At 34.0% G+C, this 13,249-nt stretch overlaps 1 protein-coding gene across 5 annotated transcripts in view; it reads left to right on the forward strand.

Annotated features, from left to right (window-relative positions):
* INPP4B (inositol polyphosphate-4-phosphatase type II B) overlaps positions 1–13,249 on the forward strand; it is a 610,870-nt gene that overhangs the window by 295,817 nt on the left and 301,804 nt on the right. For 4 of the 5 annotated variants that reach the window (XM_023519662.1, XM_011373754.2, XM_023519664.1 and 1 more), the window contains 2 exons: positions 5,064–5,274; positions 7,154–7,198. In XM_023519662.1, coding sequence (XP_023375430.1) covers positions 5,184–5,274; positions 7,154–7,198 — 136 coding nt within the window. In that variant the 5' untranslated portion in view covers positions 5,064–5,183. Of the gene's footprint in view, positions 1–5,063; positions 5,275–7,153; positions 7,199–13,249 lie in introns of those variants that run through there. The other variant, XM_023519665.1, reaches the window with a different exon arrangement.

Raw genomic sequence — 13,249 nt, forward strand, 5'->3', positions numbered from 1 at the left:
CTCCTCCCAGACTTCGTAACTCTTTTGATTTTAATGTTTATCATGCATTTCTCTGTGATTGTACTTGAGTATAATTTTACATATTTTAAACGTTTCTGTAATTGCCATCATATCCCTCTCTCTCTGACCTCCTGCCCCTCCTCACTCTTTCTCCTCTTTTCTCTATACTTGGCTTGTGAAGTTAATCCATATTGATATGTGCAGTGAAGATCCGCTCTATATAGAACAAATAGACAACAATAGATTTATCTACTTTCTTGTTGATGGGCATTAGCCTGTTTTCAATACTTTATTATTAGGAGTTGGTTTGCCCTGAACAGTCCTCTGTCTTTTGGTATGTACTGCAAGAATTTCTCTAAACTACAGCTTAGAAGTTAAATTGCTTTTCAACTACACTAGATAGTACCAAATTATTTTCCATTGTGGTTAGAACACCAGCAGTGCATAAAAGTTTATGTTGCTGTAAATCCTCAGCAGTATTTGAGATTTGGAGACTTAAAAATTCTTACTTATTGATGGTTATATCCTTCCATTTCATTTGGTTTTAATTTGCATTGCCATGATAACAAGCGAAGTTGAAAATTTTTCAATATGTTTCTTGGCAATTTGCGTTTGATATTTTTGAATTACCTGTTTACACATTTTGATAGTTTTTCCCATTGGGTTGTTTTGCTAACATTTTAAATATATTCTGGAAACTAAATATTTATCAGTTATGTTTATTACATACATTATTTCCTTTTTCTGCTTGTTTTAGGTTTAATTTGCTTTTTTTCTAGTTATAACGTAAAAGTTTAGATCATTGATTTGAGACCTTATTCCTTAATATAAACATTTAATAGTATAAATTTCCCTCCAAGCATGTTTTGACATGTAGTGTAGTGATTTTATTCCGATTCGAATATTTGCATGTGTGTATATATCCTATTAATAACTTCTGAATCATAAGAATATATATATTGATATTAATGTATTTATGTGTATATGTGTATACATAGCCACATATATGTATATATGAATAAGTGTATATGTATGTATGGATGGATATATATCTATAAAATTATTTAGAACTGTGTTGTTTAATTTCCAAATATTTAGAGATTTTTCCAGATATCTTTTTTATTTTAGTTCAATTTTATTGTGGTCAGAAAATACATTTGTTTCTATTTCAATTCTTTGAAACTTGTTAAGGTTTGTTTTAGAGCTAGGATATAATTTTAGTGAATGTTTTATGTCTATGTTGAAAAAAATCAATATTCTGTTTTTAGACAAATAGTGTTACAAAAGTCAATTAGGTCAAGTTGTTGGTGGTGAGGTTCAGTCTTCTGTATCCACACTGATTTTCTGTTCACTCCTTCTGCCCATTACTGAGGGAAAATGTCAGTGTCTCCAAGGAGATCCTTGTGGACTAGTCTATATCTTCTTTTCAGTTCCTTAAGTTTTTGCTTTATGTATTATGAAGCTCTGTTGTGGGTGCATTCATATTTAGGACTGTTATGCCACCTTGGTGAATTAACCGTTTTATCATTACGTGATGTCTCGCTGATATTCCTTGATGTGAAATCTCTTTTGCCTGATAGTAGCATAGTCGCTTCAGTTTTCTTTTAATTAATATTTGCATGATACATATTTTTGATCCCTTTACTTTTAATCTATGTCATTATATTTAAATATAACTATGATTTATGTAGTCAGGTCTTGTTTTTTTAATCCAAGCTAATAATTTCGGTCTTTTAATTGGTGTGTGTGTGTGTGTGTGTGTGTGTGTGTGTGTGTAGACTGTTAGCATTTAATACGACTAATGATGTGGTTGGATTAAGAAAACCATTTTGCTAGTTTTCTATTCAATCTGCGTGCTTCGTTTTTGCCCTGCTTTTAAAAATTTATTGTACATATTTTTGTTATTTAGTTTTATCTCCACTATTGGCTTATTATTTATACTTATTTGTTGTAAATTATTAGTGCTTACCTTAGGAATTCCTATATATATTTTATTAATCGCAGTCTACCTTTAAATATTTTTTGTGATATAGTTGTATACTATACTCGTCGTATAAGAACTATATAACAATAACTCTCATTCCATCTTTCCATCCTTTTTACTGTTGATGCTATATATGATTCTTTTTATATATACTATAAACATACCATACATACATTACTACTGTTTTTGCTCCAGACTGGTTGTTGCAAACTCTGACCCACAGACCAAATTGTGAATGCCAGTTAGTTTTGCAAATAAGACATTGTTGTAACATGGCCATGTCTGTTTGTTTATGTATTGTCAGTGGTGCTTTCACACAACAACAGAACTGAGTGGTCATGACAAAGACTATCTAGGCCAAAAGGCCTACAATATTTATTATCTGCCCTTAACAGAAAAGGTGTGCCAAGCCCTGCCTTAAGCAATTTTATAGGCACTAAAAAGAAGAAAAGACGAAATTAACATTTCCTTTCCTGTATATCGTTTATAGTGCTCTTCATTTCTTTTGTAGATCCAGGTATCTCTCTGGAGGTCATGCTTGAAGAGCTTCCTTTAATATTTCTTGCACTTGCAGGTCTGCTGATAATGAGTTTGTTAGTTTTTATTTGTCTGGATAAAGGTTTTTATTTCTCTTAATTTTCACATGTTATTTTTACTTCATATGGAATTCTGGGTTGACAGGTTTTCTTCTTCCAGAAATTTAAAGATGTCACTCAGAAACAACATGATTACAACTAGACTTGTCATCTTTACCTACAGTTCCTTCTTTATTCTCCAGATTGTTTATTGGTCTATAATTTACTGCATTTCACCTGAATTTCTGTCTTTCATTGTCTCAACTCTAATATCGCTTCTAATGCCATCACAGGTAATTCTGTGTAACAATTTTCTTTGGAATCCAGATTCTCTTCTGTAGCCACCTGCTTTTATTTTGGCTTAGACTCTCATTGTTATTTTATTTTCTTAGAATATTAAAATAACCTCCAAACAATTTGTATTCATATCAACTTACAACCTTCCACTACATTCTCTATTTTGATGCCAGTAAACTTTCTAAAAATCGAATAGGACCATGTCACTCTCCTGCTTAAAGTACATTTAATGTGGTTTCTTTATGCTCTAAGAATTAAGTTTAGTCTTCCTAGCTGTCTGTTTTAAATATATTGTGGTATGTAAAAAAACTCAGTCTATTCTTGTGCGTAATTTCCAAACCAAACAATTTTCATATAGACACAGAAAAACTATTGTACCCAACCATAACCCTAAGTAAATGTTATATTTACCAGCTAGAAATGCAGTGGTTTTCTAGAGATTTACTAATAATACAACTGATTCTTTCTGAGGCCGTATGCCTTAGTAACATGCATCAAATCTGAAATTTGTCCTCAAATGCAACAAAGGTAGAATGAAAATGAATAGAATTATAAGAAGTTGTCATATAATCCTTGTTTTGAATATGTGCCACCATTCTCTCTAAGACTGAAGTTGTTCTTCAGTTAGTGGAATAGTTTTGAATGGGTTACGGTATGCTTAAGATGGGACCGTGTTAATGAGTCTTTTTAGGCACCTTACCTCAGGTGCATTACACAAGTACATGTACACCCACATGTACAGTTGACATTTATTTTATTAATTATTTACCTGTATTAATTATTTACCTGTGTGTGCAGAGTTGTGATTTTGCTAGGATTCTTTCCTATTGCGTTATTTAGATCTCTTTTCAATTTTTAAGGTGACTGATCAGGATTGGGGATTAGTCTTTGGTCAAGAAGTACAGTAAAGTTAACCAAGTCCTGTATCCACTTCTTACATGCATGGCCATCTTCCACAGATATAACCCAACTAATGCTAATGCATTTGCTGTAGGTTCTTGAAAAAAATAAAAGGAATTAGAAATTAGAAAGCATTATCTTAATTCAAAATACAATTTTTAAATGAACAGATTCGGTCTAATATATGGCCCAATGGCCCTTTACCCCAGTAAATACTTCTGGTTATATCCTCAGAAGCCCATGTGTATTTACCTGCAACTTCAAGATTCAAGATACTTTCTGGATTTAATTTTTGCCAGATGATCTTTAAAAACTAGAGCCGAATTATAAATGAAGCCACTTTATTAAGAACAACCAAGAGCAAAGCTATGGATTTGTGAAGTTGGAGACCAAATCAGTATGCCAAACCCAAACTCCATTGCTGCTATCTCATTAAACAGCATTAGGTAGACATTTAAAGATTTTTATGCATTTTAATTCAACTGGTCGCTTGATTTAAAACTACATAGATTTTTTCCCCCTAATTCATTCTTGGTCATGTATATCATGCTAAATATCAAGATGAATTTGAAACTATTTAAGGCTGTCTGTATAACAGGGCATTACATTCTTGGAGAGGCTTCCTTTCTCCGTGCTAATTTTCATCATTTTGCTATTACTTTCATTTCCCCTTGAGCTTTAGCTTTTAAGAATTGTTATTCATTCTTTTCACCATCTACTTCAATCATTAAACAATTAAACCTTCATCAGGGAGCAGCAAGAGACTCTGTGGATAACAGTGAGGTTGGAAACTCTCCTGCACAACCTGTTGGCTCATCTTGGATGAAGAGCGTCATGCCAGATTATCTTTGTGTGTTCGTGAATAATATTCTAACCAGGGTGGATGGAAAGATGAGCATAAAAGCCAATTCTCATGGAGGGAATAACAGTAATATTCACCTTGGCAAAATATGCTAATGTCTTTACAAGATGCTATCTACTCCTGCTGCTAAATGAGGCGCATTTAAGTAAGTTAGCAGCCCCTATAGCTACCTCCTATTTTGCAGAATGAACTAGAAGAGAAAGAATGTACCTTTCAGGATTTAAAGTCCCTCATATAACCATGAAATAATTGCAGAGAGAATACCCGTTGAACCCAGAGTTTTATGGTACATTAACTGGGTAAGTTGGACTTGAAAGGAGAAGTGGTCTAGCAGGCAGGAAGTTCATGTGAAGGTGGTGACGGTCTCTACCCACTTGTAATTCTTAACTTTACACAGAACTTTGAAGTAACCGAGATTTTTGCTGTTGATGTTTTCTAAATGCAGAATTTCAGAGTGGAAGATCAGGTCTTTAGTGTGAAGATACCTCTATATCAAACCAGGAAGAATTGGCAGTGACGTTTGGGCACGAAAACTTGGAAGATTAAACAACTGTCAAGTTTGATCATGGAAATCAAAGAGGAAGGAACATCAGAAGAAGGCCAGCACTTTCTTCCCACACCCCAGGCAAATGACACTGGGGACTTCCAGTTGACAAGTAAGTATGTGCGTGCCCCTCCTCGAATCTCTCCGATGATGCAGATGGTGTCAACAAAACACGCACACGCATATATATTCATGGAAACTTAGGTTCTAACACATGGTATGAGATTAACTAAATTTTTTCCTTTGTACTACTTATTTTGGTGTGTGGAGTCTATGATATGCCTCTTATCTTTTATCATCGGTGAGGTAGATTATAGTCTATGAATCTGTTAGAAACCAAATAGTAGAATCAAAGTTCTTGAATATATATTATGACACTAACAAATACTTTTTAAGTACACCTTCTATCTAGCATTTGTATAATCTCATGTAAACTTTTTAAAGACATACATAGAAAATGTCTCTTTAAAACCAAAGACATTTAAGTTGAAAGCATTAGGGTAAAATGGTTGTACTGCATGCTTAGACTGTTGCTGCCTTACCTGAGAGCACTACGTTACATAAATAGAACAAGCCTGGAGATTTGGCCAAGATTTACATTTGGAAACAATGATTGGGTTTTATACTACCTGTGTAATTAAATTCATTGAAAGAATCTTACATTTTCTCTCATGTTTAAAAATCTAGCATTTGGGTTTTATTGTTCAGTGTGAACTCTGCCTTTTTCTTTTCTTTTCAGGAGATTCCTGTTGCTCAGTTATTAACACTGACAAACCTATGCTTAACCTCTCATTTAACTTACGGTGTAAAAATAATCTTCAGCAATTGGTATTGGTTGGATGCATTTTTTTTAGAAATTTGGTTATCAGAGCTTACAAGCAGAGTTAGTGGTTAATAACCTTTTAGAAAATCCACACTATTTGAAATGCATGAAGTCTTACCTAATGATTGTCATTCTAACCTCTCTTGGAAAGTCTAAAATTGTTAACCACAGCATCATTAAATGTCAGCAGGAATAAAAAATAAATGATTAACATGCAAAATTGTGAACTCTAAATAAAAAAATGAAGGATTTCTATACAAAGAGGTGGTTCTAACAATATATTAGTGACCAGATGCTAGTAAATTTAAATTGTATCTGATGAATGTGCCAGTAAAAATAAACAAAGAAACAATTTGTATAATATTTTTACATTTATTGCCAAATGGTTTACTTTTCTACAAATTTAGATTTGCTTCTTTGGCCACCTGTAACAAATGGCGTCCCAGTCCCCATCTACTCTTGTTTAGGAAGCCACTGTAGGTACCTAACACAGCGTCACTCACCACAGCCTGATCTTTCTACCTTTTAACTGTTAAATCTTTCCATTCTCTTATTTTTGTTCTCAGATTCACTTTCCTTTGTGTTTCATCTTAAATCACTTAGCCATGTTTGTTAGTAGATTAAAAAAAAAAAAATCTCCAACAAGAGAAATAGAAGTGTTTAATAGAATGTGGATTCGAGCTATCAATAAGTTGACAGTATAACTACCAGCATGATGTCCTTCATAACCTAACTAGAGATATGTCTTTAATTAATAATTTACTATTTACAACAAGTTGGAATGGTTTGAAAAAAAATCCATATAGGAGAGTGCTTTGGTGAGGTCAACCTTTTTGAAGATTTCACCTCTGTCTACATGCATCCAAAAGAAACAGACTTGGTTGGAAAATGTTTTATATTTGACACAGTTTACGATATTTCTGAGATTCTCTATGGCCATGGAGCTAAATAAATCAATCAAATCTTCAGTCATATCTAGTTTCTGCTACAAATATATCATACCCTGAGAACTCACTGCTCATATAAAATCTGATTAACTGTGTTTAATCATTCTGCCAAATAATGTATTAATACATTCAGGGTAAGGTGAAACATAGCAATATTCATTGATGTATTTTTGATAATGAGTTAAATATCTTTCATCTGAATTCTTACCTATTATTTATAGGTATTCAGAAGACTCCAGATGAACCACAGTTGGAATTCATCCTTGGTAAGAAATTCTACCTTATTTATATTGATAAATATAATAACAATAATAATTTGTATAGAGAGTTTGCAAGTTGTATGTATAGTACTTACATCATTACATATCTTAAAGAATTTTATGAATATTGTTCTATAAAATATTTCATTCTATCAGGTAAGTGTTATTTCCCAAAGAGCAGGTGAGTTCACTACGCAAGGGCATAGTGTTCAGTGGTGATAGCTGTGTCCCTCAGCCAGGTCCACTGACCACAGGTCGGCTGGCCAGCGCTCATTCTCACACAGTGCCTGGAGTCTGTTGCTAACCGACATTTCTGGAAAGCTGTGTGGAGTTATTTTTTGTTTTCCTTTATGGCATTTACAAAGTTCTCGCCCCTCTCAGTCTCACTCACTCAAAAATATCTTCTTATTCTTCCACCTTGAAGACGGAAGTATGTTTTCATTTTGAGGCATAATTTATTGAGAAAGTAATTATATATAATTTTTCAAAAATATTTGTTTTCTAATAGACTTTAATTTTAGAGCAGTGTTAGCTAGGTCTACTGCAAAATGTTGTAGAAGGTATAGAAATTTCCCATACAATTTTTTTAATCATTTGTTTTCTCTTTCTAGCAGACTTTATTTTTAGAGCAGTTTTAGGTTCACTGCAAAATTGAGTAGGAGGTACAGAGATTTCCCATAAACTCCCTACCCCCACAAATAAATAGCCTCCTTCATTTTCAAAATCCCTTGCCAGTAATATATTTGTTGCAGCTGATGAACCTGCGTTGACACATCATTTTCACCCAAAGTCCATAGGTGACATTAGGGTTCTCTCTTGGTAGTGAACATGCTATGTGTTTGGACAATGTACAATGACGTGCATCGATCATTATGGTACCATACAGAGTATTTTCACTGCCCCAAAAGCCTTCTGTGCCCTCCCATTCATCCTCTCTCCCCTAACCCCTAGCAACCACTGATATTTTTACTGTCTTCATAGTTTTGCTTTCTCTAGAATGTCAGATAGAATCATAAAATATGTAACCCTTTAAGATTGGCTTCTTTCACTTAGTTATACGTATTAAAGTTTCCTCTACATGTTTTCATAGCTTGATAGCTCATTTGTTTTTAGCACTGAATAATATTCCATTTTCCAATGTACCATAGTCTATTTATTCATTTGCCTACTGAAGGGCATCTTAGTTTCTTCCAAGTTTTGGCAATTTTGAGCAAAGCTCCTGTAAATATCTGTGTGAAAGTTTTTTTGTGTAGACAAAAGTTTTCAACACCTCTGGGTAAATACCAAGAAGAACAGTTGCTAGATCATTTATTAAGAGTAAATTTAGTTTTGTAAGAAATTGCCAAACTGTCTTCCAAAATGGCTATACCCTTCTACATTCTCACCAGCAATGAATGAGAGTTCCTCTTGCTCCACAGCCTCGCTAACTTTTTTTTTTTTAATGCAATATATATATTGCATTGTGTGTTCACCGCTCATAGTTGATTTCTTACTGTCACCACATATTTTTCAGTGCTGTCGTTGTTCCTGGTTTTGGTGTAATTTATTTTTAAAAATATATTTTCCTGTTACAAATGTAGTTAAAAAGTGCTGTAGGTTAAGGATTCTAGATTTTTTATTTTCCCAAGTATTAAGAAACAGACAATTGTGTAAACTCAAGAAAATTCTGTGGTAACGCCAATAAAGGTATCCATTTTTTCCCCTGGAGAGTTCTCAGATATAGAAAGAACTTGTTTTCAGAAAGGGAGCTGGGAAGCAAAAGACGCCTAGTTCCTCTTGTCTCATTGACTGTACCGCTTAATACTTGGAACTGCAATATCCATCTTTCATTTTTAAGGAAAAAATTTATTTTTTTTACATTTTTGCCAGGACTTCTGAAAAGTGAAGATTTGTTTGAGCGAATTGGTCTATTTAAACACAGATGAAGCCTTCTTATATGTATCATGGAGAACAGGGGGATCCTGAAGGCAGCAGAAGCAATTTGAGCAGAGAATGTTAGGCAAACATGGTGACCAGCTGTCAAGAGACAGCATGTCTGGGCCAAATACCCATCTTCTGTTTTAATTAAAGTGATCTGCCTTGTTATACTATCTATTTTGAAAGCCCAGTCAGGTTCAGTGGCAATGATGTCGTCACTTATATTTCTGGCTTTGAATCATAGATCTAAGAGATGAGCAGCTGCAAGAATTGATTCATATTAGTCCTTCCATTTGAAAAATAACGTCAAATACCTTTTTTTACATGTATTAAGAAATAAACTAGAATTCTTAACAATAGATAATTTTATCGTAGGGTAAGAAATGCCTGATGATTAAACAAAAGAAAGTTATTTAGAGTCCTCAGGGGATTGAGTTGTTGATCCTGAAAGAAACATTCCCCAGACTCTTTGTTATGCTTTTTAGCACTTTAAGATCTTCAGCTGTATAATTTCTTGGAAAAAAAAAAGTAAACTACTCTTTCAAGGACACTACAGGTTTTACTGTAGGTTTTACTATATATTTTTATCACTTTTTAAAAGTTTTTTAATCCCACAAATTCCTCAGCACTTTACTTGTTACATAGTTAATTTCATTTCATAATGAATAATGAGAGAATAATAGTCTCTTAAATATTTTTATCATTTTTGAAGAATATACATATTAATTTAATTAGAAAAAACCAAAGCCTCTTAAAACAAAAATAAAAATTTTAGCAAAAATTAAAATTAACGAGATAGGGGCTTTTTCCATTTAATTTTCCAATTAAATTTTTGATATTTGATTCTCAAGTCTTTACCAAAGTATTCAAATAAATTTAGAATTTCAATGGCTTTTCTTTTAACACTGGGAAAAGAGCCACATTAATTTCGCTAGGTGTCATATTGCTTTGGATAAGTTATTTTTTTTATCAAGGGTTTGTTTCTGCCTTGTCTGTACGCCACTATAAAATCACTATATCTTGCCGAAGTTCCCCTGCTACATCTTTATTCAAGTAAATGAGGTAGGAGAGTCAATCGAGCAAACTAATTGGCTCAAAATATCTTGCTAGCACAAGATAGGCATGTACTGGAAAAATGAGTATCTCATGTCCATTGTCAACTACATTTCTAATGGTTGACAGCATTTAAATTATATAATTCACTCTTAAAATTGCAACTCCGCTTCCACATTTCATTTGTTGTTTCATTTGAGTGTATTGAAACCCTTTTTATTTTCACAAAGAGAGTAATAATTAAAAACCCCAGAGAATGCTTGTTTTGCTTATGGTTTAATAAAATTGTTTTCATTTCAACAAAGCTGGCATTTGAGGAGAGGGATCATTTCTTAAAATACGAGTGCATTTCTTCTTGAAACCATTGTTGAAAGTGAATGGAGAAAACTGGTATTGACAAAGATATAAAAGAAATTTCTGTGAACTATTTAAGTTCATCCCCCTGCTTATAATGTTTATTGTCATGTATTCTACCTCCAGAGTCAATAGGCTGCTTATAAGAATATGTTTTTATATGAATGCCACACATATCATAAATTCAAAACAATAGGCAGTCATTTGAGGTATACCGTCCCAGAGTTCAATGATTAAAATTCAGTTTTTCCACAATTTATCATGATACAATGACGAGATGTCCTTAGATAGGTTACTTCAAATGTTAAGAGTGGCTTTAAATAAGGAGAGCTTATTCTCTTGATTTTAAGGCTTTGTCCAAGAAAGTGCCGATTCTAAACACTTTGTTCTTTTGGATCACATGTGAGATTATGTGTACTGATTCTGGATTTTGTATATAGAGTCTTTTTATTTCTAATAGCCCAGTTTTTGTTTTTTTTTTTAAAGTCATATAAATTGTGTGATCAGTTTTCTGTCTTCAGGATTTGAAAATGTGTATAACAACGTTCCCAAATTGATAAGCTATACAAAAATAGACATAGCTTTTATAGCTTGCTAGGGCCTTCATTAACCCGCTTGTCAGGTCCATTCATACTTTATGAGTTGCTATAAAGCAGCCCTTGTTTTATATGTTTCTCTGAAAGAAAAAAATCTCAGGAAGCCAAACTTAACTATTCTCCTGTGTTCAGACTTTTACTCTTCTGCTGGTCTGTGTTCTATAAATGATTATAAAGTCCGGACTTGTTTGAAGCTCCAGTGGGAGAATGGAAGATTTCAGTATATCTTCTTTAGTGTTTTTACCCTCTACGTGGTATGCAGGGAAGGCTAAAGGGAATACCAAGCGCAGAGGTATATTTTTATATTTAATCTATTGTTAAAAATCTTACTTCTTCATATAAGCTGCTAGATAATCTTCAAGCAACAAGAGAAGCAACAGCCAAGAATTAGGCAAGGCCTGTGCTGGCCTATTTTGTTGCTTCCTTGTAAATCGATTGCCGTGTTCTTGATTCTCACAGTGTGATACTACTACCCTTATGAAACATTGCCTTTGACCAAACAATAATGTTGGGGGTGTCTTCTAATGACAAGGCGTTGTGCAAATTACTGGGAGAGTGCAGTAATAGCACAGTAATAGCTACCATTTTTTTTTTACATCTACTATATGCTTACCTTTTTATAAACAGGATGCTGTATTTTTCTCACCATAACTCTGTAGGATAGTAACATTAAAAATAACTAGCATTTATTGAGAGTTTATTTGCTCACCATATATTGTTCTAAATAATTTACATAAATTAGTTACTTTAATTTTCATTATGAGATAATTGCTCTATTATCATCCTTGTTTTATAGGAAAATAAACTTAGACATGAATAGGTAAAGCAGTGAGCCCAAGATTTAAACCAGGGGTCTGAGTACACTGCATGCTTTCCCGTATCATCTTCACTTGAGAGATGAAAAATCTAAGATTCCCAGTGGCCGACTTTCCAAAGACCTTATGGAAGCTGAGTGACAGTCAGGATCCAGGTTGAGTTGTATCTGATTCTGAAGCTGCTGCTTTCAACCATCATGGTTTACCCCCCCTTATTGATTCCTGCTTCTCAAGCATTTCCAGGAGGTGGTGGAGACAAACAACTATAAAGCCAGGGAGAATGTGATCAGGGAAAAATAAAGGCATAATCCAAGAACTGTGGAAGTGCTGAGCAAGCAGTGATTAAACGTAACTGTGACATCAGAAAAACATCTCAGAAGAAGTGCGTTTGGACCAGGTCTGGAGGGATGAGCAGGATTTCACTTGGTTTAGAAGGTGCACAAGGAGTTCAGGCAAAGGAAGTTGCTAAATATGTGAAACAGAACCCTAGAGTTCATTTTTCAAGTTGATGTATTGAATCCTCATTTACATTTCTCTCTTAATTACTTATCATCCCACTCTAAAAATAAATGAAGTCTCTAGAAATCCTCTTACAATATTTTACAATTGTTGTACATGTATTAGAAATTTGTTTTAAAATTCTAAATGAACACAACTCTCTAGCAAATTGTGTTTAGGTGTCAGGAAGAATTGAGTCTTACTGGCCCTGGGGCTATGCTAGATGAAGCTCAGAGAAGGCTCAGGCCATGCCGAGCTAGACTCAACAGACTCTGTCGCCATGCTGTGCCCCTAACAAATGCCTACTTATGCAGAGTCTGTGCATACCAAACTTTCTCAGTGTGTCTCTCTTTGAGTTTCTCAGTTTTGACAGCATCAGGTAACCAACCAGCAGGTGATAACAGCTGTCCCTCAGTATCCATGGGGTATTTGTTCCAGGAACCCCTTGGATACCCACATGCATGGATGCTCAAGTCTCTTATGCAAAATGGTGGAGAACAAAAAATACAGTTAGCCCTCTGCAGATTCCCAGCCCCTGAATGGAAAATACTGGGATTTTTGTTTGTTTGTTCATGGTGACATTGGTTAATGCAATCCAATAAGTTTCAGGTGTACAATTCAACAGTAAGGCACATAGATAGATAGATAGATAGATAGATAGATAGATAGATAGATAGATAGATAGATAGATAGAGAGATAGCATTGCGTGTTCACTGCCCATAGTTAGATTTCTTTCTGTCACCAGATATTTGACCCCTTTTACTCTGTCTACCTCCCTCCTCTCCTCTCCCCGCACCTTTTGGTAACCACTAGTCTATTGTCC

The sequence above is a fragment of the Pteropus vampyrus genome, unplaced genomic scaffold (genome assembly GCF_000151845.1).
Source record: "Pteropus vampyrus isolate Shadow unplaced genomic scaffold, Pvam_2.0 Scaffold229, whole genome shotgun sequence".
NCBI classification, from domain to species: domain Eukaryota; kingdom Metazoa; phylum Chordata; class Mammalia; order Chiroptera; family Pteropodidae; genus Pteropus; species Pteropus vampyrus.